Here is a 23,488-nt window from a genome sequence, read left to right on the forward strand (position 1 = left end):
CCCACCCATCTTCCTTGCCCAGCTTCCCGAATATTGAAGTGACAAGCATGTGCCGCTACGCCTGGCTGAACACCAAGTTTACTGCTTGCTCGGGAGAGTCTGCGCAGCCGCAAAGGTTGGAGTCCTTGTCCGTCTGCTCATTTGGGAACCAATAAAGTTGAATGTCTTCAAAACGGGCCTAGTCGCTTAGGCCCTGTTGGACAATCCTGAAAAAGAACCGGACTGGGACCTCGCGCGCGCTTCCAGGGTTCTCCCTCTTCCTGGCAGTGCAGTCCTCCTAACTCCCAGAACTTTCATGCCGAGGAGCCAGCGAGGGGGGCGGCACTTCCGGTGCCGCCGGACTTCGCGTGCTCTGTGTTTCCGGTCCGGCGGGGAAGGCGGCTGCCGCAGGCTTTCCCGGTATCGTGGGGTGCCCACGGCTGGCCCACGGCAGCATGAAGCCCAGGCCGGCGGTGTTCGTGGACGGGAGGTTGAAGCAGCGGGTCGTTCAGGTGCGTGTGTATCTCGGGACCCTGCGTCTCCATTTCCGCGCGGCTGGGTTCCGGCGTGGTCTTGTGGGTGTTGCCGCGGTGGAGGCCGACGCCGGCCGGCCCTCCCCATCGAGGGCAGGATTCTGACCTCTTCTTAAATCAGGACACGGGTTTCCTCCCAGTGCCCTCGGTGCCCAGAATTCAAACGTTAACCCCAGAGCTTCCGGTTACCTTAGGGGGACAGTAAAAAGAGGGAGCCCGGGTGCTCTGCCGATGTTTTCTCATTGCCACAACTAGGGAGCCCTGTGTGGCGGATGCCTTCGGTGATGCAGTCAGCGGCATGAGTTAAAGGGAGCGAGAGGTTTTGTTTTTGTTCGGTTTTATTGAGACAGCGTCGTCCTCTGTAGCCCTGCCTGGCCTGGAATTCGCTATGCAGATAGACCAGGCTAACCTTGAACTCCCAGACGTCCTCCTGCCTCTGCTTCTCCAATACTAGGTTCAAGGCTTTGTCACCACTCCCCGAAAGGCATTTGTATTTCTTTTTTCTTTCTTTTTTTTTTTTTCCTTTCTCGAAACACGGTTTCTCTGTGTAGCTCTGGCTGTCCTAGAACTTGCTCTGTCGTCCAGGCTGGCCTCGAACTCAGAGATCTGCCTGCCTCTGCACCGCCACCGCTAGACTATCTTGAATTCTTTATATCCAACTTCTGGTTGTTTCCACTCTGCTCACTGGTAACTGTCTCCAGCCCCAGCCTTCAGCGGATAGTTTTGTGAGTGACAGGTGTTAAACATTTGCTGCTGTATTCGTGAGTGTTTCTGAACATAGAGTGTATAGTGAGCCCTCACTGCCTTAACGATAGTGTAGTGGCTAAGGATGTTAATTAAATCTTCCAAGCTGATAGGTGGTGGCACACGCCTTTAATCTCAGCAGGCAGGAGGCAGAGGCAGGTAGATCTCTGAGTTCTGAGTTTGAGGCCAGCTTGGTCTACAGATTGAGTTCCAGGACAGGCAGAGCTGCACAGAGAAACCTTGTCTTGGAAAAAAGAAAAAATCCAATTACAGATTGTGGCATTTTTTTTTTAAATGTGTTTCTGATATGCTTTTGTATTTTGTGGTATACTTTATTCCTGAAGTATTTACATAAAAGTATGTGTTGGAATAACTGAAACTCTTAATTTACTGATTGAAATCTCTTAAGTTAATATATGTCCTGTTTTCTCTTTTAGTACCTCGCCAGTAATAGATGTGGCAAATATGTAGACACTGGAATCTTAGCATCTGACTTGCAAAGAATGTACAGGTAAAGAAGTATACCTCTAAATCCTTGCTTTTTTTTTTTTAGCCTCCCTCCCCCTTTCCATTTTAAATATTCCATCTTGCTTAATTTTTCTCTTGATATCAATGGCTGCTGGTATTATCTTACCAACTCATAAACTTGAATCCAAAATCAGTTATACAAGCATGTATAATCATCTACTATATTCAGTGTTATTAATTCCTTTCACCAGAGGAAAATGGCTCCTTTTTTCTTTTGTTATCTCTTTGATTGGCCAGGAGATAGAGATATTGCTTTATTTCTTCCATATTTGTTTCATCAGAAAATTAAAACCATCAAGCATGTTCTTCCTCAGCTTTCAGGCTCTGTCAAGGAATGTGAGTCCGGCCTGGTGACCATGTCCATAATCCCACAACCTGAAAAGCTGAGGAAGGAAGATTCAGGTTAAATAAAAAAAAAACGATGGAAATTCTCAATTTGTAAGCTAATTGTATTCCTAAAAAGTTCAGTTCCTTTAAAACTATTCAACATGGGTTTACGTATATGGCAGATGGGTCCCAGGTTAGGTAACTAAACTCAGGATTTTTCACAATCATGAATGACTGGCTGAACAACTGAGAGTCTTGAAGGAGTAGTAGATTTTTTTTTAGATGGAATTGTTGTATCCTCACTCACTGAATCTCTTAATGCTCTTCAGTCTTTGTGACCATATAAAATGCCCCTCACATGTTCATTGTACACGCTAGGAATGCCACTACTACTACCATCATTGAAAACCACTCTTCAGATCTGTGCTAACCACAGTCATTGAAGGGATGTCTTTAGAGAACATGCTTATTTAACCTGACCTGACCACCCCCCCCCCTTTTTTATAGCTTTTAATGCCCTTATTTTATTTTGGTGGTACTTTCTTTTCTGTTTTGTTTTATTTTGAGACAGAGTCTTAATGTATAGCCCTGGCTGCCCTGGGACTCACTTTGTAGACCAGGCTGGTCTCCACCTTATAGTGATCTGCCTGTCTCTGCCTCTGGCTTTCATGTTGTTGTTAAGAGCATGTCTCATACAGCCCAAGTTGGCCTACAGACTTGTAGCCCTGGGTGACTTTGAATGGTCTTGCCTGCAGCTCAGGTGCAGGGACTACAGGTATGTGCTACCATATCTGATTTTATTTGTTGCTTGATGTTGAACTCACTAGGCAAGCATTCTCCTAGCTGCCCTACATCCCTAACCCTCAACTGCTTTCCAGTATAAGCTTCATGTTTTTAATGTGTCTTACGGGCACTGTAGATGTGACCAACCGTATTATTAAATAAGAAACACAGAACCAATGTAAATAAGAAAGGCAAGAGGTCAGAGCTCAGAGCTAAAACCTTACCCTTCCTCCTGCGGTGGTCCTACCTCTCCGAAAGAGACCTACTTCCTTCTTTAATATAGTCTTTCTGTTCTGCCTTCTCATTGGTTGTAAACCCAAACACGTGACTGCCTTGTCACTGTCCATATGTACAGCCCTCCAGGTCTTAAAGGCGAGTGTCTCCAATGCTGGCTGTATCCCTGAACACACAGAGACTTACCTAGCTCTGCCTACCAAGTGCTGGGATTAAAGTCGTGCACCACCACTGCCCCGCTCTTGCTATGGCTCTAATAGCTCTGACCCCCGGGCAACTTTATTTATTAACATACAATTAAAATCACATTTCAGTACAAATAAAATACCACCATACAGGCACATTATTCTTTTTTTTGCCATTGTATTATTTATTATTATAATTTTTTTTTTTTTTTTACAAAAGTTTATTACAATGTACAACAGGCTCCAGGATAACACTTCATTCTAGCTGTAGGTGGTAAAGATGTTATGGCAGGGAATCCAGCTGTTTAAGTAGGAAGGGAAGAGGCTCACCATCATCTCAGATATGAGGAACAGCTTACTTTTTGCCAGATTTCTTAATTCCACCTGTGGCCAAGTGTCCCTTGCCCGCGGCCTTGGCTTTTAGCTCCTCAAGTTTCTTCTGCTCCTTTTTCTGTTTCTGCTTGAAAGCCTCGTCTTCCTCATCCATCTCCTCAGCCTGGTTCTTGGGCTGTTTCAGGGGCTTCTTTTTGCCACCTTCGTGGCCTGACATGGCGCCTACAGACAGCCCCTTCACCAGACCCCGATCCTAAGCCCAGGCACATTATTCTTAACAGCTGAATTATTGCTACTTTAAAAGTAAAGTGCTGTTAATAGTGGACAAGATTAATTCTGGTGAGAAGGTTTGTTGAGGAAGCCTGTGTGCTGGCCTTGCTTTGTTTTGTTGATAGGCTTTCATATAGCCCAGAATGGCCTCAAATTTGCTATATAACCGAGTGGCTGCTAGGAACAGAACTTGGGTCCTCTGCAAGAGCCATATCTCCAGCCCCACTCTTTTAAGATTTGTTTACTTTTTATGTATATGAGTGTTTGCCTGTATGTATGTATATGCACAGGGTATATATATATATTTGTGGGTGCAGAGAGAGCATCAGATACCCTGAGAAGGAAATTACAGGCAGCAGTGAGCTGCCATGAGGGTGCTGGAGACCAAATTTGGTTCCTCTGCAAGAACAGCATGTGCCCTTAACTGTGGAGCCATTTCTCAGCCCCCAAATGCTATATTTTTTATGCTCTATATATTCTTAGGTCTTTTAAAAATTAGGTTAGGTTTGTCATTGTTTTAAATCTTACTTTGATAGTTGTGTATTAGAGTTTTAGGGTAAAAGCCTGGCCAGGTTGGTCCATCAGATAAAGATGAGGAATGAGAGAAGTAGAGAAAGGAGACTTAATCTGGGAAGAGGAACTGATAAAAGGTTCCAGTGACCTGTTTGTCTTCAGGATACTGAATGGATCTTCAAGTTTAAACAGGGAGAATCAAGACAGTAGAGCAGGAGATATGAGTAATTAAACAATTCTGATCAAGGTGTCACTAGTGGATCATTATCCCAGTTCTTGCTCCACGAGGGTCTGAAATTAGCCCTGTCATCCTTTGAGGGAAGGATCTGGTTCCTATAGAATGATTACTCTTCAGGGTGTAGTCTAGACCATCATAAGTAATTTTTTTTTTTTTTTCTTCTCGAGACAGGGTTTCTCTGTGTAGTTTTGGTGCCTGTCCTGGAACTCGTTCTGTAGCCCAGGCTGGCCTCAAACTCACAGAGATCACCTAGCTCTGCCTCCTGAGTGCTGGGATTAAAGGAGTATACCACCCCTGCCCGGAGGGAAGTAATTACTCTTATTTGGGGTATGGTTTGTACTACCAGGTTTTGCCATGCCTGGAATCACAGATGATTACAGATTTAGGGCAACATTTTGTGTTTTCAGCCTTGTAGGGGGATGAAAAGTTTAGACACTCCTGAGTGATTATTGTCCTGATATAGGAGCCTGGTGAATTGAAAGGGTGGGCAGAGATGCCAGCTTTTATCCTATTCTTAATTAATAATTGTGGATCCAAGGATGGAGTCCTGTGCTTTCCAGCAAAAACACCCTTGCTTTTTTTCTTTTAATTAAAACATTACCAGTGGGACTGGGCAGTGAAGGCACACACCTTTAATCCCAGTACTCGGGAGGCAGAGGCAGGTGGATCTCTGAGTTCGAGGCCAGCCTGGTCTACAGAGTGAGTTCCAGGACAGCCAGAGCTGCACAGAAAAATCTATCAGTGTGTTCTCTCTGTGTGTATACATGCACATGTTCATGTGACAGATGCCATGCCATATCATGTATGTGGAGGTCAGAGGACAACTTTGTGAAGTTGTCTCCTTCTACCTTTCTTGGGTTCCAGAGATCATATCCAGGTGGTTAGGCTTATATGGCAGAGAGCTCTGCCTGCTAAGCCTTCTCACTTTGTTATACTTGTGCCTGTGTTTTTTTAGTTAGTCATTTTCTAATTTATCTTTTCTTTATAAGACAAGGTCTTGTTTTGATGTAGTACAGGCTGTCTTCAAGCTCATAGTCCTCCTGCCTCGACCTCTAGAGTGTAGGGATTGGAAGTATGTTCTGTCAGGCCTGGCTTTATCTTTTTAATGATGTGTAGCTGTCTTGACTGAGTCTTAACTGAGCACCATTTCGAAAAGAGTTAATCTTGGGCTGGTCATGTATTTCAGTTGGGGGAGTGATTGTCCAGGATGAACAAAGCCCTGAGTCCTGTCCACAAAACCACAGCTTTAAAAACGAGGCTGGTGGTGAATGCCTGTAGTCCCAGCACTCAGAATGTGAAGGCAGAAGTTCAAGTTCATAGCAAGTTGAGGCCAGCCTTGGCTTTATAAACTTACCCTTTAGAGAGAGGTAAGATTTAGTGATTGAATGTTGACCCTCACATAGGTGGTTCTTGCTAGTTGTAGATTACTCTTTATTGTTGTCTTGAATGTTGTGTTCTGTTTTTTTCCATTTTAATAGGCTTGCTTAATAAAAGTCTCACACTTCACAGTCTCCATTTAAATGAACTGAGTACCTGGTTTTTGTTGTTTTGTTTTTCCTGTGTGTGTGAACATGCTCTCATGTGCACACACATCTTGACAGTCCCCGAGTCATTCCTTGCCTTCTGCCTGGTTTGAAGCAAGGGCTCTTGTTTTTTGTTCATTTGTCTTATGTCACCGGCACCACCACCCACCCACCCCCAAATCTTGTCCTGTCTCATCCCATGTCCTCCTCCCTGGCTATCCTGGAACTCGTTCCGTAGACCAGGCTGGCCTCGAACTCAGCGAGCTGCCTGCCTCTGCCTCCTTAATGCTGGGATTAAAGGCCTGTGCCACCACATCTGGCCTTGTTTTTGTCTTTTATGTATATTTATCTTATGTGTACATGTGTATACTTGTGTGTACTTGAATATGTGACTGTGTACCACATATGTGATGTCAGGCACCAGGTGTGTGATGTCAGATCCCCTGGAACTAGAGTTACAGTTGTTGGCTGCCATGTGGGTGCTGGAAATTGAAGTTCGGTCCTCTGGAAGATCTGACAATGAATGCTCTTAACTGCTGAGCCATCTGTCTAGCCCCAAGGTCTCTTATTTTTATACTCCAAGCTAGCTGGCCTGCCGGTTTCTGGAAATTCTGTCTCTACTTTGTCTCCCTGTGCCTACCTTTATGTGAGTCTTGGACACAAGCACTTTATCCACTGAGCCATCTCCCTAGCCCATGCACCTAATTGGAAAAATGTTAAATTATGTTTAATGTGTGTGTGTGTGTGTGTGAGAGAGAGAGAGAGAGAGAGAGAGAGAGAGAGAGAGAGAGAGAGAGTAGTTGAGGCAGCTTTGCAGGAATTAGTTGGTTCTCTCCTTTCACCATGTGGGTCTTGGGATCAAATGCATAGTCAGGTTTGGTAACATCCATCTTTATCTGCCATCTAACCACCTCGAGGAACCTTTTATATATATATATATATATATATATTTTGTTGTTGTTGCTGTTTTTCTTGGAGACAGAGTCTCACTATGTAGCTGTGACTGGTCTGTAACTTACCATGTAGACCAGGCTGCCCTTAAACTCACCAAACTCCATTTGCCTCTGCCTTTTGAGTTCTGGGATTACAGCATTCACCAACATATCCAGTATGAATAATTTATATTGGTTGAAGCATGGTGTCGCAGCTCTCAGACCGAGGCAGGTGGATCTCTGTGAGTTCTAGGACAGAGCCAGGACTGCATAATGAGACCTTATCTCCCAAAAACAAAAGAATGTAACTGGAAATCACAGACACTGTTCATCAAACTTTTGTGCGCTATCTTTAGCATACAGCCTTATAAATGTTTGATTAATAATGAGGAAATGTTAGATATGGATATTTTAAAAATTAGCTGACCCATTTCCTTCTAAAGTCACGTCAGGATCAGCTGGACATAGTGGCCTGCACCTATAATCCCAGTACTTTGTTGGAATTCTGAGTTTGAGTCTAGATTGGACTATTTAGCAACATTGTCTCAAACACCAAAAACAAAACAAAAAAGTCATTGTAACTGATCTGGCAGAGAAGCATTTAATCCCAGTACTCAGGAAGCAGGTGGATCTCTTAGCAAATTCCAGGTTAGCCAGGGTTACAACCCTGTCTTGAGTTTGAGACAAGGGGCCCCATTTTGTTCCCAGAGTGGCACATGACAGTTTACTAGTTTTCTCTCCCCTTCTCAAGCAAAAAAATGAAAACCAAAACAAACAAGTTTGCAAGTTTAGTAGAAAATATTTGTGAAAACTGTGTGCTAAAAAAATTTTTTTTTTTACCAGTGTAGATTATGGCCGAAGAAAAAGAAATGCTTTTAGGATTCAGGTAGAAAAAGGTGAGTCTTTCACTATTGGATCAGAATTATCAACATTTATGGAAATACTAGTTTTAACTCATGACATTTTATCGTTTACTTGTTTCAGTATTTAACGTAATTAGTAGTGAGAAAGAACTGAAGAATCTTAAGGAATTAGAAGATGAGCATCTGTCAAAAAGAGCAAGAAGAGACGAAGATGATGAGTGAGTATTGCGAAGCATGTCCCCAAGTCCCACAGGCACACCTGGAGACCCTCCAGGGCTCCTTTCGGGCAATGGTGCAGCCACGCCTGAGCATCTTTCTACCTTACACTCTTTCCCTCCAGCCATATTGATCTCTACTCCTAAAGATGCTTTGACTGCTTTTCAGTAACTTGAGTATTCATTTCTTTTTCACAAATCCCACTCAACCTTAAAACGTCAGTGAAGATGTCAGTCTTGGGCCTTCTTAGATCCCTTGGGAGTGTTTGCTTCACATCTGGTTACAGAGATTTGCTGTGATCTTTGTATCGTGTGGCATGGAAATTGTTTACTGTTTTGTATTACCAACAGAGTTGTCTCATCATCGTTATTCTTTGCTTTAATATAACGCCAGGTATATTAAAAGATGGCAGTAAATTTTAATGTTTAAATATGTATGGCTGGAGCACTCATGTTAAAAATGACAACATTTGGGTTGGGGGTTTAGTTCAGTGGTAGAACACTTGCCTAGCAAGCTCAAGGCCCTGGGTTCGGTCCTCAGCTCTGGAAGAAAAAAAAAAAAAAAAGGAAAGATTGGATTGATGGCTCAGTTCTGCCAGAGGAACCAGGTATGATTCCCAGCACTCACATGGTTGCTCACAGCTGTCTGTAACTGCAGTTCCAGGGGTACACACGTGGCACATGTACATGCATGTAGGCAAAACACCTGTACACATTAAAACAAAACAATGAGACATTCCTTATTATTTGATAGATAAGGAAGCTGATATTCAGCGACATTAAGCACAGATTTTTAGCTGGTTAAATGGATTTTTACTTTTAGTTTAGTTTAGTTTCGAGACAGGGTCTCTCTGTGTACTCCTGGCTATCCTCGAACTCTCTAGGTAGATCAGGCTAGCCTCACCTCACAGAGACCAGCCTTCTCTCTGCTTCTCGAGTTTGGGGAATAAAGGCACGCACAACTACACCTGGCTGTTTAAAATGGATTTTTAGATCCCAGTTTCTTTGATCACAATACTCTTTTTCCTAAGATTTATTTGTATTGTTTACTTGTTTTGTTCTTTAATTTAAAAATTTTAATATAATGTATTTTGATCGTGTTCCCCTCCCAGTTTCTCCTCGATTCTCCCCACCTTCCTACCCACTCAACTTTGTGTTCCTTTTCTCTCTCCCTCTCAAGCAAAAAAATGAAAACCAAAACAAACAAAAACTAGTAAGAAAAAAAATGCTAAAACAAAAAGGCCACAAAGAAACCTTGGAGTTCGTGTTGTGTTAGCCAACTAACTCCTCCCAAACATGAGGCTTCCTTGGAAAGTGGTTAACCTGTCCAGTGACTCTCCCTTTCCTAGTAGCTTTCAGTTAGAGTTAACGTCTTGTGCCCTTCCTTTTCAGTGGTGGGACTCTGTCCAGTTTGAAGCTGTGCAGGTCTTGCACATGCTGCCACAGTGTTGTGTGAGTTCACGTGTGCATCAGTCCTGTTGTGTCTGGAAGACTGTTTACTTGAAGTCATCCACCACCTATGGCTCTTGCAACCTTTCTGCCTCCTCTTCTACATAGATCCCTGAGCCTTGAGGGAGGGGTTTGGTGAAGACATTCCATTTAAAACTGAGTGCTCCAAAGTCTCTCACACTGCGCATGATCCAATTGTGGGTCTCTATGTTAATTCTCATCTAGTGTACAAAGAAGCTTCTCCCATGGTGGTTGAGTGGTACACTGGCCTGAGGTTGGTTTGGTTTTGTTTTAAATTAGTTTTGTAAGTGAGTGTGCCTGTGTTAGTGGATCCCATATGTATGTGGGTGCCTGTGGAGGCCAGAAGAGGGCATCATATCCTTGTGAGCTGGAGTTAGGAACTAAACTTGGCCTTCTGTAAGCACAGCAAGTGTTCTTAACCACTGAGCCATCCATCTCTAAAGCTCTCACTTGGACTCTTTTTTTTTTCCCCCTGTTGTTTTTGTTTGTTTGTTTGTTTTATTTTTTGTTTTTCAGGACAGGGTTTCTCTGTGTAACCTTAGCTGTCCTGGAACTCACTGTGAGACCAGGCTTGCCTCAAACTCAGAGACCCACCTGCCTCTGCTCCAAGTGCTGGGATTAAAGATTTGTGCCACCACCGCCCCCAGCCAGCCCTTGAACTCATCGTGATTTGCCTTAATATATTGACTTATTTGACACAGTAAGAGAAAAGGCTCCAAAACTTTTTTACTTTCTCTCTCTCATCCTTAGGTACACTGAAAGCTATTCTGATGATGATTCAAACATGGAAGATTACCCAGATCCACAGGTAAGCCAAACATTGAGTGAGCCCACTTTGATTTCTTTTTCTTTCTCTCTTTTTTTAAGATTCATTTATTTTTGTTTTATGTATTTGACTGTTTTATCTGTATGTATGTATGTGTGCCTGAGAGAAGAGGGCATTGGATACCCTAGAACTGGAGTTAGGAGCAACTACTACGTGAGACCTGGGAACTGAACCTGGGTCCTCTGCAAGAGCAGCCAGTGTTCTCAACTGCTGAGCCATCGCTCCAGCCCCAATTTTTTTTTCTTACTCATTGTGATCCTTTCTTAGAAAAAAGTTAAAAATAGAATGAAGGACCATGTCCATCATTATCAATACATAATTGAGTGCTCCCTATACACACCATCAATAGTTTAATCATCTTTCCTGTACTTATATAATTAGTTATATAAAGGAGAAAGAGGGAAAACAATAGTCCAAACTGAAGGCAGATTTATAGATATGAGGTAGATCACTGACTCTACTCTGAGGAAAAAAGATAAAGAAATAATAAGAAAATGAGTAGATCACTGAATCTACTCTAAAAAGAAAAAGGGGAAGATATAACAATGACAAAAGGTAGACTACTGAATCTATTATGAAAAGAAAAAAGATAGAATATGGATATGATAAGATAAAAAGGTCAATTTTTGAATCTACTTTTAAAAAGGAACTACTTGTTTAAAATAGGATAAGTAGTGAAATTTTTTGTCTGAGTATATCAAATGTTACTGGACTGGACATTGTTAATATATTTAATGGAGTTTTTATCTGAATCTGTCAAATGTTAATGGACTAGACATCGTTAATGTAATTCTTGACTATATATTGTATATACTTACTGGATAGTTTTTCTTGTATTAGTTATAAGCTTTTTTTTAAATTTTAGACAAAACAAAAGGGGAAATGTGATGGTATTGTGTTCCCCAAAATATTGTGCACTCTATTAAACTTATCTGGGGTCAGAGACAGAACAGCCACAATATTAAACATAGAGGATAGGCAATGGTAGCACACGCTTTTAATCCTAGCATTCCAGAGGCAGATAGCCATCTGGATCTCTGTGTGTTCAAGGATACAGCCAAACATGGTGACTCACGCCTTTAATCTCAGAAAGCGAGCCTTTAATCCCAGGGAGTGATGACAGAAAGCAGAAAGGTATATAAAGCTTCAAGTCCAGAAACTAAAAGCAGTTTGGCTGGTTAAGCTTTTAGGCTTTTGAGCAACAGTTCAGCTGAGACCCATTCTGGATGAGTACTCAGAGGTTTCCAGTCTGAGGAAACAGGATCAGCTGAGGAACTAGTGAAGTGAGGTAGCTGTGGCTTGTTCTGTTTCTCTGATCTTCCAGCATTCACCCTCATACCTGGCTTCAGGTTTGTTTTTATTAATAAGACCTTCTAAGATTCCTGCTACACAGATTGGAATATTAAGGGAAGTAATAATAAAAAAGAAACTCACCAGGTCTGTGTCACCTTTTATCTCAGCACTTGGGAGGCGTAGATGGGCAGTTCTCTGAGTCCAGGCCAACTAGGGCTACATAAATGGCATACTTTCTGCCGGGGAGGCAGCATTACTGAGGACAGGCCTGAATAAAAAGATATAGTAAAAATGCACCAAGTTACCAATTGCTTCTTAGTTTTTCTCTTCTTGGTAAATAAAGCTTTGAATTTATTAACAAAGTGATTACAGTACTCCATTATGTTTGGTCCAGTGTTGAGTTGATCATTCACTACTTACCAGTCCATTTTCATACCTCTTGATTTTATTTACTCACCAATTATGAATTGGCCTGGTTCTCTGTTACCTTAGAGTGGTTATAGTAGTTTTGGATAGTAAAAGCTTGTTTGGAAATTGATTAATAACCTGTGTATTCTGACTGTAAATGTTGTGAGAGAAGTTGTTTAAAGTAAAATACACAAAGCCTTTTAGTTTAGGTACTGAAGATTTAACTTCATGAGTAACTTAGTCTGAAATCATGTTTTTGCCAGTCAGCAAATCACATGAACAATTCCCTGCTATCTCTGTATCGGAAAGGAAACCCTGATTCTGTTTCAAACACTCCGAAGTTGGAGCAGAGAGAAGCCACCACTTCAGTGCCGTTACTGACTTCTAAAACGGGCTCCATGCCATTGAAGACCCCTGCCAAAGAATCTGAGGGAGGATGGTTTATTGACAAAACCCCAGGTGGAAAGAAAGAAAGTCTTCCTTCAGACCTATCAGATGACCAAAGCAACTATAAAAAGCCAGATTCTGAGGTACAGGTATTTTTACAGTGATCATTTAGTTCCATGTGTTGGAGTATATTGCAGTCTTTTCATTGAATGTAATATAGCTGAAGTTTTCCTGTGTCCACCCGGCTCCTGCAGCCACTCAGACCTAAGTAAACACACAGAGACTTATATTACTTATAAACTGTATGGCCATGGCAGGCTTCTTGCTATCTAGTTCTTATATCTTAAATTAACCCATTTCTATTAATCAAGCAAATACTTATATTTTTGTTTTTTAAAAAAATCACAAATACTATGAAATATATAGAAAACATCATCACTTTTTACTGCTTCTGTCATTATTATCCTAGTCCAGGATCTTTATTGCTCTAACTGTTGAATAGGTTTCCAAGTGGAATCTGTGTCTTGTTACTCTACTCTGTTTTACTCATGTAGATATCTTTTCACATTGCTGGGTCCCTGCCATTTTTGTCAGATTTTAATTGCAATAAGAAATGCTGAGAAACAGTTGTGAGGAGAAGGACCTCTCTGACTGAATTAGCATTCCTTCTAGGCCTGAGGTGAGGTGTAATAGCATGGTGAAAGAGCGTGGGAGAGCAGAGCTACTCACCTCATTGAACCAGGAAGCAGTGACGGGAAGGGACCACGGTTCCAGAATTTGTGTCAGTGACATCCACCACGCTCCAGTGACCCTTTCCTCCAGTTTGGTTCCACCTCCCGATAACTGTTCAGCTGTGAACTCATAAATGGATCAGTCATGATTTTATGATAAGGACTTACTGACTGAGCCCTATTTGTTTGATTTTGGATTTTGAAATAGGGTCTCTTGTAGCCTAGTCCAACCTTGAAATTTCTGTGTACCTAAGAATGCCCTTAACTTCTGATCCTTCATTTTCACTTCTAAAGTGTTGGGGGTATAGGTTTTCCTTTTATGTTATTAATGGGCCTTTCCCTGAATATCTTTGCTTTAAGCTGTGACTATGGAGAGCACTGTTATAATTGGTAAGAACCTCATGTTTATCTGCATTAAGTCTTTTGGAAGAAATTGAATTTAACTGGTCAACTGGTAGAACCTGGAAAGAAAGTTATCAAATATTAAGATTTAAGCTGTGCTTTTTGTTTGTTTGTTTGTTTGTTTCTGAAAGAAGGCAGCAAGCATCCTTGAGCAAAGAGGTTGGCAATAGTTAGCAATGCTACAGCACTGTAATTTGAAGTACAGCTTATTTAAATTGTGTTTTCTCCCCAGACTTTAAAAGATTCTTCTCTTCTGGAAAGTGATAAGAAAAGGAAAGGTAGGCCAAAGAGCAAAGGAAACAAAAGAAAGACAGAGGATCTTCAAGAAGTAGATGGAGAAATAGAAGCTAGTCTGCAAAAGAAAGGTGAGCTGTGGAGAGCAGGAGATGGCGGTGGTGTGTTTGCTTTGAGAGAGGGGCTCACTATTTTGAGTTATTTTGTTTGAGAACCACTTTTGTGTCAAAATACCTACTTGAGAACTTTTTTTTTAATCTAATGGAGCTTTAGTTATGTTTGTATGGAATCACTAATCTTTTCACCTTTTTTGGTTTTTCCCAGCTAAAGCAAGGAGTATAGAGTTGCAGATTTCCAGTGTGAAGTTTGAAGATGTTGGAGGCAATGATGCAACATTAAAAGTTAGTGGCAATTGAGAAATGGCATTGCATGAGATGGGTCTATTGTGAAACATTTACACAAATTCAGCCGGTTTCCGGCCCCCCCCCCCCCCCCCCCCCCCCCCCCCCCCCCCCCCCCCCCCCGAGACAGGGTTTCTCTGTGTAGCTTTGGAGCCTTTCCTGGAACTCGCTCTGTAGCCCAGGCTGCCCTTGAACTCACAGAGATCCACCTGTCTCTCTCTCCTGAGTGCTGGGATTAAAGGTGTGTGCCACCACCACCCAGTTACCTGTTTTTAGTTTAAATTAAAAGATGGTTTTATGTATCTAGGTGTTCTGCTGGCTTACATGTATGTTTGTGCACCACTTGCGTGCCTGGTGCCCTCAGGCTAGAAGGGAGTGCCAGATTCCCTGGGACTGGTGTTACAGAGAGTTGTGAGCCACCATGTAGGTGCTAGGAAACACAGCCAGGTTCTCCACAAGAGCAGCCAGTGCTCTTAGCCCCTGGACCATCTTTCCAGCCTTCCATCTTTGGTTTTTAGTGGGAAGTGAGTACAGAAAAGACAACTGGGAAGGTGAGATGGGCAGACCTGATCCTTGAGGGTGAAGAGAGAATGAAGCTTCCGTTCTTCTCACAGTTTTAGCTCTAGTACTGTAGGTAAAGTGCATGCTTCATAAGTTAACACCGTTCTGACCGTGCTGATGGGAATGGCTGCAGTTCTTAATGTCTCCTCTGTGACAGTCACTGTGTTAGTTACTTTTCTTGGTGTTTTATGAGATAGATATTTTTACAGCTTAGGAAATAGAAGCATGGAGACAGCATTGAAGTTATTTACACAGTATACCAAAGCTGGGATTCAAACTCAAGTTGAAGCCTAAAGCCTGTGTTCTATCTAGTATATTTTGGTGTCCCCAAAATAGGACATTTATTCTACTTTGACTCTTTTTGTCTTGGGCCAAGGAAGACATCTTTTATGCTTATTCCTTGACAGGAAGTATGCAAGATGCTCATCCACATGCGTCACCCAGAGGTATACCACCACCTTGGTGTAGTGCCCCCTCGTGGAGTTCTCTTGCATGGGCCACCAGGCTGTGGGAAGACATTACTTGCTCATGCAATTGCTGGGGTAAGGCTAATTAGTGCTGGATTTTGATTTTTTTGTTGCTGTTTATTTTTCTCTGTGGTCAATTCCAGTTAGACCTGGTATCCTTATAGGAAGCAAATTGATAGTAAGAAATTTCTCTTCCTCCTTCTCTCCCTCTCTTTCTTCCTCCCACATCATCTTCCTCATTGTCTTTTTATTGTTTGTTTGTTTGCTTTGTTTTTCAAGACAGGGTTTCTCTGTGTAGCCCTGGCTGTCCTGGAACTTACTCTGTGGACCCTGCTGGCTTTGAACTCAAAGAGATCTGCCTACATCTGCCTCCTGAGTGCTGGGATTAAAGGTGTGAGCCACCACTGCCTAGCCATTGTTGTTTTGAGACTAGGTTTCTCACTGAACCTGGATCACACTTGATTTGCCTAGACTGGCAAAGGACACTCCAAGCGTCATTTTTCACCCTGCCTGTGCTGGGTCTACAGATGTGGAGCCCCTCTGCCTGGCTTTTACATCAGTGGCATAGTTCTAGACTCAGGTTCTCATGCTGTAAGCACTTACAGACTGAGCCTCCCCAGCCCAAATTTGTTTTATTGACCTTTTTCATGATGATGTTTATGCTGGGTTTGTTGTTTTTAATGAATACAGTTATTTTGTCTGACAGAAATTTGGTGGGAAGTAAAATAGCATAAGTGCAAAAACTCTTTCTAAACACTTAGTTTACATTTTACTTCTCTTTTCCTTTATCCTAGTTGTTCTTAAAAGCAGCAAAATATGAAAAATAGTATTTTTTTTTCTTGGAGTTAAATAATTTAAAATTTCTATTGTTAAAAGGCCCTTCTAAAATAGTTTCAAAAGATCACTTAAGCATGGTAATGTGCACCTGAAATTTCAGTTTTTGTAGGACTAAGGCAGGATTGTAAGTTGAAAACTAGCCTAGGCTTTAAATTTTGTAAAGTTCTTCCTTGTATGAACTACATTCACCCCTGTACCTACAAAAAGACATTTATTTTGCAGAGTAAAAAGCTAACAATCCTGATTGTGTCCTATCAAATTTTTCAGAAACTTACTTCATGGTAAAATGCAAAGTAATCCAAGGAACTTCAACTAGTGGAATGACATATTACTCTAATCATTCATAGAGCAAGCTCTCACTTTTTAAAGGAAGCTTGATTTGTCTTTCCAAAAATAAACTTATTTCATGGTCACTGTATAGCAGACCTTGGAACATAGTATTTGCGTTCATGTGTTTGGGTAAACCCCAAGATTTCTTTTAAAGACAGTCTCACACTGTTAGTTCAGACAGCCTTGAACTCAAACCTTTCCTTTCCCAAGTGCTGAGTGGCTGCTGCAATTGATGGTTAAATCCATAAACTTTTTAGTTTTTCGAGACAGGGTTTCTCTGTATAGCCTGGCTATCCTGGAACTCACTTTGTAGACAAGGCTGGCCTCAAACTCTCAGAGACCTACCTGCCTCCACCTCCTGAGTGCTGGCATTAAAGGCATACACCACTTCCACCTGGATGACTTTTTTGTTTGTCTTTTTAGGTTTATTTATTGTATTATATTTGTGAGTGTTTTGCCTACATGTATGTCTATATACTATGTGCATGTCTGGTGTCCATGGAAGTCAGAAGGGCTGTGGGATCCCCTGGAGCTGGAGTTAAGACCACCATGTGGGTGGTCATAACTGCTGAGCCCATCTCTTTAAACTTTTAAGTAGTGTTGGTCATTGTGCCCACACACAAAGATGAAATTCTTTAGATAAGTGTAGAGGCCAGAAAGATGGCTCAAAGGGTAAAGGTACTTTCCCCATGCTTGATGGCCCTGTGCTGAAACCAGAAACAACATGGTGGAAGGAGAGAACCAGCTTTTACAAGTGGTCCTCTACCTCCACGTGTGCACAATGGCACATATATGCCTGCACACACATACTTGCATGGATGCACAATAAATAATAAATATATTTTTAAAACTTAAAAGCAACCTAATTTTGACAGGGCAGATTGGCTAAGAAAAATGTAGGAAAGTTAAATTGTGTTTAATCTTTGGTCATTCTTTTCATATTTGTACTCAGGAGCTTGATTTGCCAATTCTGAAAGTGGCTGCACCAGAGATTGTGTCAGGAGTTTCTGGAGAGTCTGAGCAAAAGCTCCGAGATTTATTTGACCAGGCTGTGGTGAGTCAACTGTTTCCTGTGCCCTCTCGTCACATGCTGCATGCTCTCTTAGGGTTGGCTTTTCTGATGCTAGTATTTTTTATCTCACTCTCTGACCTTTTGTAAAAACATCTAGTGGTAAAAAAATTTAAAGTGGCTTTAATGATACAGACTCTTGGTAAGTAATCTGTTTCATATGAAATCAAACATAAAGGTAATAAGTTTTGGCCCGTCATACCTAGGAATTGAGTGTTCAAAACATCTTGTCCTTATGATACTTCATTCACTTTGTTTCTCCAGCTTATGTTTGACTAAACAACTTGCAAACAATATGAGAATTATCATACTTAGGCTTATACAAGCACTGTAAAACTCAAGAATAAATGCTTTTGATATGATTTGAGGTATGAAAAGGAAATTCACTTACCAGAGAGAAATTATAGCTAACTACAATTTCTGTCGTTAAAATTTAGAAGAGGATATTTGGATCCTATTGAAGTTATAGCTTCAGAATAGTACGGGGCTTTAAATGTCTGTATTCTCATTAAGTAAGTTGAAGACCAATTCAGTGTCATCACATAGCATGTTGGGGAAGAGACCTGTCCACTCTACCCTGTTCCAAATCGTAACCTGTAAATATACCCAGTTTTCATGGGAGTTTCTGAGTGTTTAAATCAGAAGATTCATTTCTTTTCAGATGATGTGTTCCCATGTTGTCTAGCCTGGCCTTGAATTACTGGCCAAGCAACCTTACTACCTCAGCCTCCCAAACGCTGTGATGATAGGTGTACACCATCATGCCCAGTTGAAAGATTTTTTTTTGTTTTTTTTTTTTTTTGTTTTGTTTTTTCGAGACAGGGTTTCTCTGTGTAGCTTTGTGCCTTTCCTGGAACTCGCTTTGGAGACCAAGCTGGCCTCGAACTCACAGAGATCTGCCTGCCTCTGCCTCCCGAGTCCTGGGATTAAAGGCATGTGTCACCACTGCCCAGTTGAAAGATTTCTTATAAAACCTTTAATGTTGTGTGTAGTATACAGCAAGAGTCCTATAAATGATGGCGTGCATACTTGAGCAGACATGCATCACCACTCTGACTAGAACTAAAAAGTGATGAGAAGTTTCTTTTCTTTTTTTTTTTAGATTTTATTTATTTATTATGTATACAGAAGAGGGCGCCAGATCTCATTACAGATGGTTGTGAGCCACCATGTGGTTGCTGGGAATTGAACTCAGGACCTCTGGAAGAGCAGTCAGTGCTCTTAACCTCTGAGCCATCTCTCCAGCCGAGAAGTTTCTTATGTCGTGTTTCTTTCCCCACCTAACCCTTCCAAACGAGATCCTAAGTAACCCAGTCTGGCCTCGGACTTCTTGTGTAACTGTGGATGATTTTGAACTTACTATCTTCCTGCTTCCACCCCAGGGTTGAAATGACAGTTGTGTGCAAGCACACTGGGTTTAATTTTATCTCTTTATTTGCATCTAAAACATATAACGGCTCATAAACATCACTATTGTAACTACTAGAAGCTGATGTGAAATTAGGAGAGAAATGTATTTTAACAGCAATAATAAGAAACTATACATTTGTAATAAATAATAATGTAAGTTATAAGAATAATTAATTAATTTTTTAGAATCTCACTGTATAGCCTTAGCTAGCCTAGAACATACTATGAAGATCAGGCTGGCCCGAAACTTAAAGAGACCCAGCCTTAGCCTTGCTGTGTTATGTCCCCGTGCCCAGCAAGAAAAATGTTTTCAGATGGGAAGAAGTAGAGGCGAGCTGCTGGGATTGGTATGTAGGCTACAGTGAAATGGCATGTCTGGTACCAGGAGGATCCAGAGAAAGGGTGAGATGACGGTGTGTGCATTTCTCTAAATGTGTATAAACGGTACACATAGTTGTATGTCTTCATTTCTCTTCTATTGCTGTGATAAGACGCCACGACTAAGGCAGCTTCTAGAAGAAATGGTTTATTTGGGGTTTACAGTTTCAGAGTTAGAGTTTGTGACTATCATGGCAGGAAGCATGGCAGCAGGTAGACAGGCATGGTGCTGGCACAGGAGCCGAGAGCTCACATCCTCACCTACAAGCAGGGATGGACAAAGCTAACGGAGAGTGATCAGGGCTTCTGATACTTCAAAGTTCACCCCCGTGACACACCTCTTCCAGCGAGGCCACACCTCCTAATCCTTCCCAGACAGTTCACCAGCTGGGAACCAAGTATTCGAATATGAGTCCAAGTGTGTTGGGGGTGGGAGTGTGAGGGGGCATTCTCATTCAGACCACCATGGAGAATTTTGTATATATAGTAAAGACAATGGCAAATATGGATACAAAGATGAATAGCATATTTAGGTCGTTAGTTCTGTGCTGAGTGTCTGTAATCTAGTACTGAGCAAGTGCAAGTCTGATTCAGGTGTTGAATAGCACGTGGTCTTATACTTTCTTTCCCTGCCACTTCTTCCATAATCCAAGTGAATAACATAATCCTTGTCAAGCAAAATTAATTAATTAAAAATTAATACCTTCCTTAGGCTAAGTTCTGATTATCATCATTTATTCTTTCCCATTTAGTTTTCCAGGTCACTGACCAAAAATAATGGGTTTGCTTTCTGAGACCTTTGCTCTATACTTTTACCTTTGTAACCGATCTAGCAGTCAGTCATAGGTGCTTTTGCAAACATTGTCATGAGGAAGATTGGGAAAGACAGCTAGTAGTGACAGCCCAAGCATCTGTCACTTTGGTGTCATTTTGAGCTGACATTGTGTGACTTTTAACACAATAAATGTCTCTGTTTTGTCTATGGAGTGACTAAGTATAATTGAGGTTGTAAGCCTAGGTTTTTATTTTTCACTTAATCCTTATTACGTGTGTGTGTGTGTGTGTGTCTGTGTGTGTGTGTGTGTGTGTAGTAAAACTGACTGTGTTAGCCTCTTTGTTGTCACTGTTGTTGAGTTAGAATCTCAGTCTGTATTCCAGGCCTCCCTCAAACTCACAGCGTTTCTCCTGCCTAGGTCAGTGCTGGGATTACCAGCATGAAACACTAGCTTGCACATTATATCCATTTTAAAGTGTACCACTCAGTGGCATTAAGTACTTCATTTTTATCTTTAAAGTTTTTTACTACATTTATTTATGGTGGTGGGGTGGTACGCACATGTGCCCAGGCACATGTATAAGTCGGAGGACAACTTGTGGGAATCTGTTCTCTCCTTTGATCCCCGGGATCAACCTCTGGTCACCCTTAGTGGCAAGCAGTCTTCCTTACCCACTGAAACAGCCCTATTCTTACATTGTGTAACAGTCATCACCACCCACCTCTAGAACTTTCTCATCTTCCCAGTTGGAATTCTCTAGCTGATTTATTTATTTATTTATTTATTTATTTATTTATTTATTTATTTATTTAATAAGGGTTTCTCTGTGTAACAGCTCTGGCTGTCCTTGAATACGGGTAGACCAGGCTGGCCTCAAACTCAAAGAAATCCGCCTGCCTCTGCCTCCTGAATGCTGGAATTAAAGGCATGCACCACCACTGCCCACCTCTAGTTTATTTTTATATATAAAAAATAAAGATCTGGGGACTAGAGAGATAGTTCAGTTCTTGGTTAAGAGCACTTATTGCTCTTGTAGAGACCAGCATTTGGTACCTAGTACCCACATGGTGGTTCATAATCATCTATAACTCCAGTTCTAGGGCATCCTACACCATCTTCTTGCCTCTGCTACACCAGGCGCCCATGTGGTACATACACATGCGTACAGACTAAACACTCAAACACTTCAAGAAATTTTTAAATAACATGAATTTTAAAAGCCTGAGACGACAACAACAACAACAAAAAACCCCAAAGAGTTGATCACGTGTTAACTGAAATATTGAAACTTCATTATCTTATTCAGTGTAGTCTTTGGGGCTGGGTGTATAGTTCAGTAGTGGAGTGTCTGTCTTGTATGTGTGTAGCATGGGCTTGATGCCTAACATCTCAGAACTCTCTCTCTCTCTCTCTCTCTCTCTCTCTCTCTCTCTCACACACACACACACACACACACACACACACACACACACACACACCTCTGATAGTTTCAGTATAAGATAAATGGAAAAGTTGTGGAGGTGAAGGATGATGATTATACAAGAATGTAAACATATGTAATGCCACTGAATTATACTTAAAAGTGGTTAAAACGGTAAATTTTATAGAAATTTAAAAAAAGCTGTGGTGCTTCTTAAGACCTTCTTACAGCTGATTGAGAAATTTGGACTTTGTTCTCTGTGTAGCCCTGGCTATCCTAGAACTTGATTTGTAGACAAGGCTGGCTTCAACTCACAGAGATCTGCCTGCCTCTGCCTTTGAGTGTTGTGATTCAAGATGGATGCCACCACCATCCAGCCAAATTTTGACATTTCTATGTTAGAGAAAAACTCATACCATTTAAGCAGACTTGGATTTTCTAGTTTGAAACTCAGTTTTATTTTGGTTTTGTGAAACAGGATCTCATCTAGCCAGTCCAGCTTGGAACTAGAAATGTTGCCTAGGATGTCCTAAGTGTTGATTGTTCCAAGAGCCAGAATTATTAGCATGTGCTACTATGCTTAGCTTAAAGCTTTTTAAATGTACTGCTTATATTCTGTAGCATACAAATATATCTAACTTAGAGAAGAATTGCAGAAGGTACTTGAGAAACCGTAAAGCATTCTGTTCTTTAAGACATATCGACCAGAAGCATTTGTGTGAGCTGCTGCCTGCTTCGTGGTTGTTCTTTGAGGACTGGCCTTGAGCTGTAGATTCCTGAAGAATATGTAAACATTGGGTACCAATATAGAGAACTTATCTTATAGTCATATCTTTGTGGTGTTTTTATTTCTAGTCAAACGCACCCTGTATTGTTTTCATTGATGAAATTGATGCTATTACCCCCAAAAGAGAAGTCGCTTCAAAAGATATGGAACGAAGAATTGTAGCCCAGCTTCTAACCTGCATGGATGGTCAGTTTAAAATAATGAATTTATTTTAAGATAGTATATTTCTGAAAATAATGCAAGTCATACATGCATGTATGAACCATTTAAATAGTGAATTTCATAAAACAGTCTTTTTTGTAAAAGATTTTCCAGTCATTTCAAATTGTATTGAACTGTGTGTATGTATGCATATATGTGGGTGCACATGTATGTGCCAGGAGTGTATTCATGTGTGTATGAGAAGGGAGTCCAGAGGGCAATCTCAGATATCATTATTTAGGAGCCATCACTAGTTTAATGGGCTTGGTGCTTGCCAAATGGGCCAGGCTGCCTGGCCGGTGAGCCCCAGGGGTCTGCCTGTTTCCACCTCCCCAGCACTGGGATTACAAGTGTGCCACGTTATATTTTTTTTTTTTTTTTTTTTTTTTTTTTTTTTTTTTTTTTTTTTTTTTTTTAGTTGATGGGGAAAATGTCATTTATTTCTGTAAGTAATTGTGAAAGGAGAATTTTATACTGCAGTTACCAATTCCTGGCTGCTCATTCATCAGATTTTCATGTTGGGGGTGGGGAGGGCATTTTTTTTTTTAAGTGGGTTCTGGGAATTGAACTCAGGACTTCATACTTGCGAACCAAGCACTTTTCTATCTGAGCCGTCTCCGCATCTCCGTAGTAATTGAATACGCATTTACTAATATATTGTTTTGCTTTTGCTGTCTATGATTTCAGGGTTGCATAGTACCTACTGTTGTTCCTTAAGAGTATCTTTGGGAGAGAAATGTTAAAATTTTAATGCATTTATATTTAAGTCTTAAATATTTTTACTTTTGGCCTGGTGTGGTGGCAGGTGCCTTTAATCCCAGCACTTAGGAACAGAGGTAGGTGGATCTGTGAGTTTGAGGCCAGCCCAGTCTACAGAGTAAATTCCAGGATAGCCAGAGC

At 41.2% G+C, this 23,488-nt stretch overlaps 2 protein-coding genes across 4 annotated transcripts in view; one reads left to right on the plus strand and one right to left on the minus strand.

The window, feature by feature from the left end:
* The first annotated feature begins 251 nt into the window (after positions 1-251).
* The window catches only part of LOC114686401 (nuclear valosin-containing protein-like), a 32,191-nt gene continuing 8,954 nt past the window's right edge, over positions 252-23,488 (plus strand). Inside the window, exons 1-11 of one of the 3 annotated variants that reach the window (XM_037211177.1) lie at positions 255-491; positions 1,694-1,767; positions 7,966-8,018; positions 8,107-8,203; positions 10,421-10,478; positions 12,461-12,727; positions 13,950-14,082; positions 14,276-14,352; positions 15,321-15,455; positions 17,500-17,601; positions 22,456-22,573. In XM_037211177.1, the coding sequence (XP_037067072.1) occupies positions 435-491; positions 1,694-1,767; positions 7,966-8,018; positions 8,107-8,203; positions 10,421-10,478; positions 12,461-12,727; positions 13,950-14,082; positions 14,276-14,352; positions 15,321-15,455; positions 17,500-17,601; positions 22,456-22,573 (1,171 nt within the window). In that variant the 5' untranslated portion in view covers positions 255-434. Of the gene's footprint in view, positions 492-1,688; positions 1,768-7,965; positions 8,019-8,106; positions 8,204-10,420; positions 10,479-12,460; positions 12,728-13,949; positions 14,083-14,275; positions 14,353-15,320; positions 15,456-17,499; positions 17,602-22,455; positions 22,574-23,488 lie in introns of those variants that run through there. The other 2 variants (XM_037211178.1, XM_037211179.1) reach the window with 2 other exon arrangements.
* On the minus strand, positions 3,669-3,863 carry LOC114686400 (translation machinery-associated protein 7-like). The gene has a single exon (XM_037211183.1). The coding sequence runs from the start codon at positions 3,861-3,863 to the stop codon at positions 3,669-3,671; it is 195 nt and encodes a 64-aa protein (XP_037067078.1).

This window comes from Peromyscus leucopus, chromosome 15 (assembly GCF_004664715.2).
Source record: "Peromyscus leucopus breed LL Stock chromosome 15, UCI_PerLeu_2.1, whole genome shotgun sequence".
Classification (NCBI taxonomy): domain Eukaryota; kingdom Metazoa; phylum Chordata; class Mammalia; order Rodentia; family Cricetidae; genus Peromyscus; species Peromyscus leucopus.

What these genes read in the sequence shown, in the direction of transcription:
- LOC114686400 (XM_037211183.1), bottom strand. Translation starts at nt 3,863, where the DNA reads ATGTCAGGCCACGAAGGTGGCAAAAAGAAGCCCCTGAAACAGCCCAAG.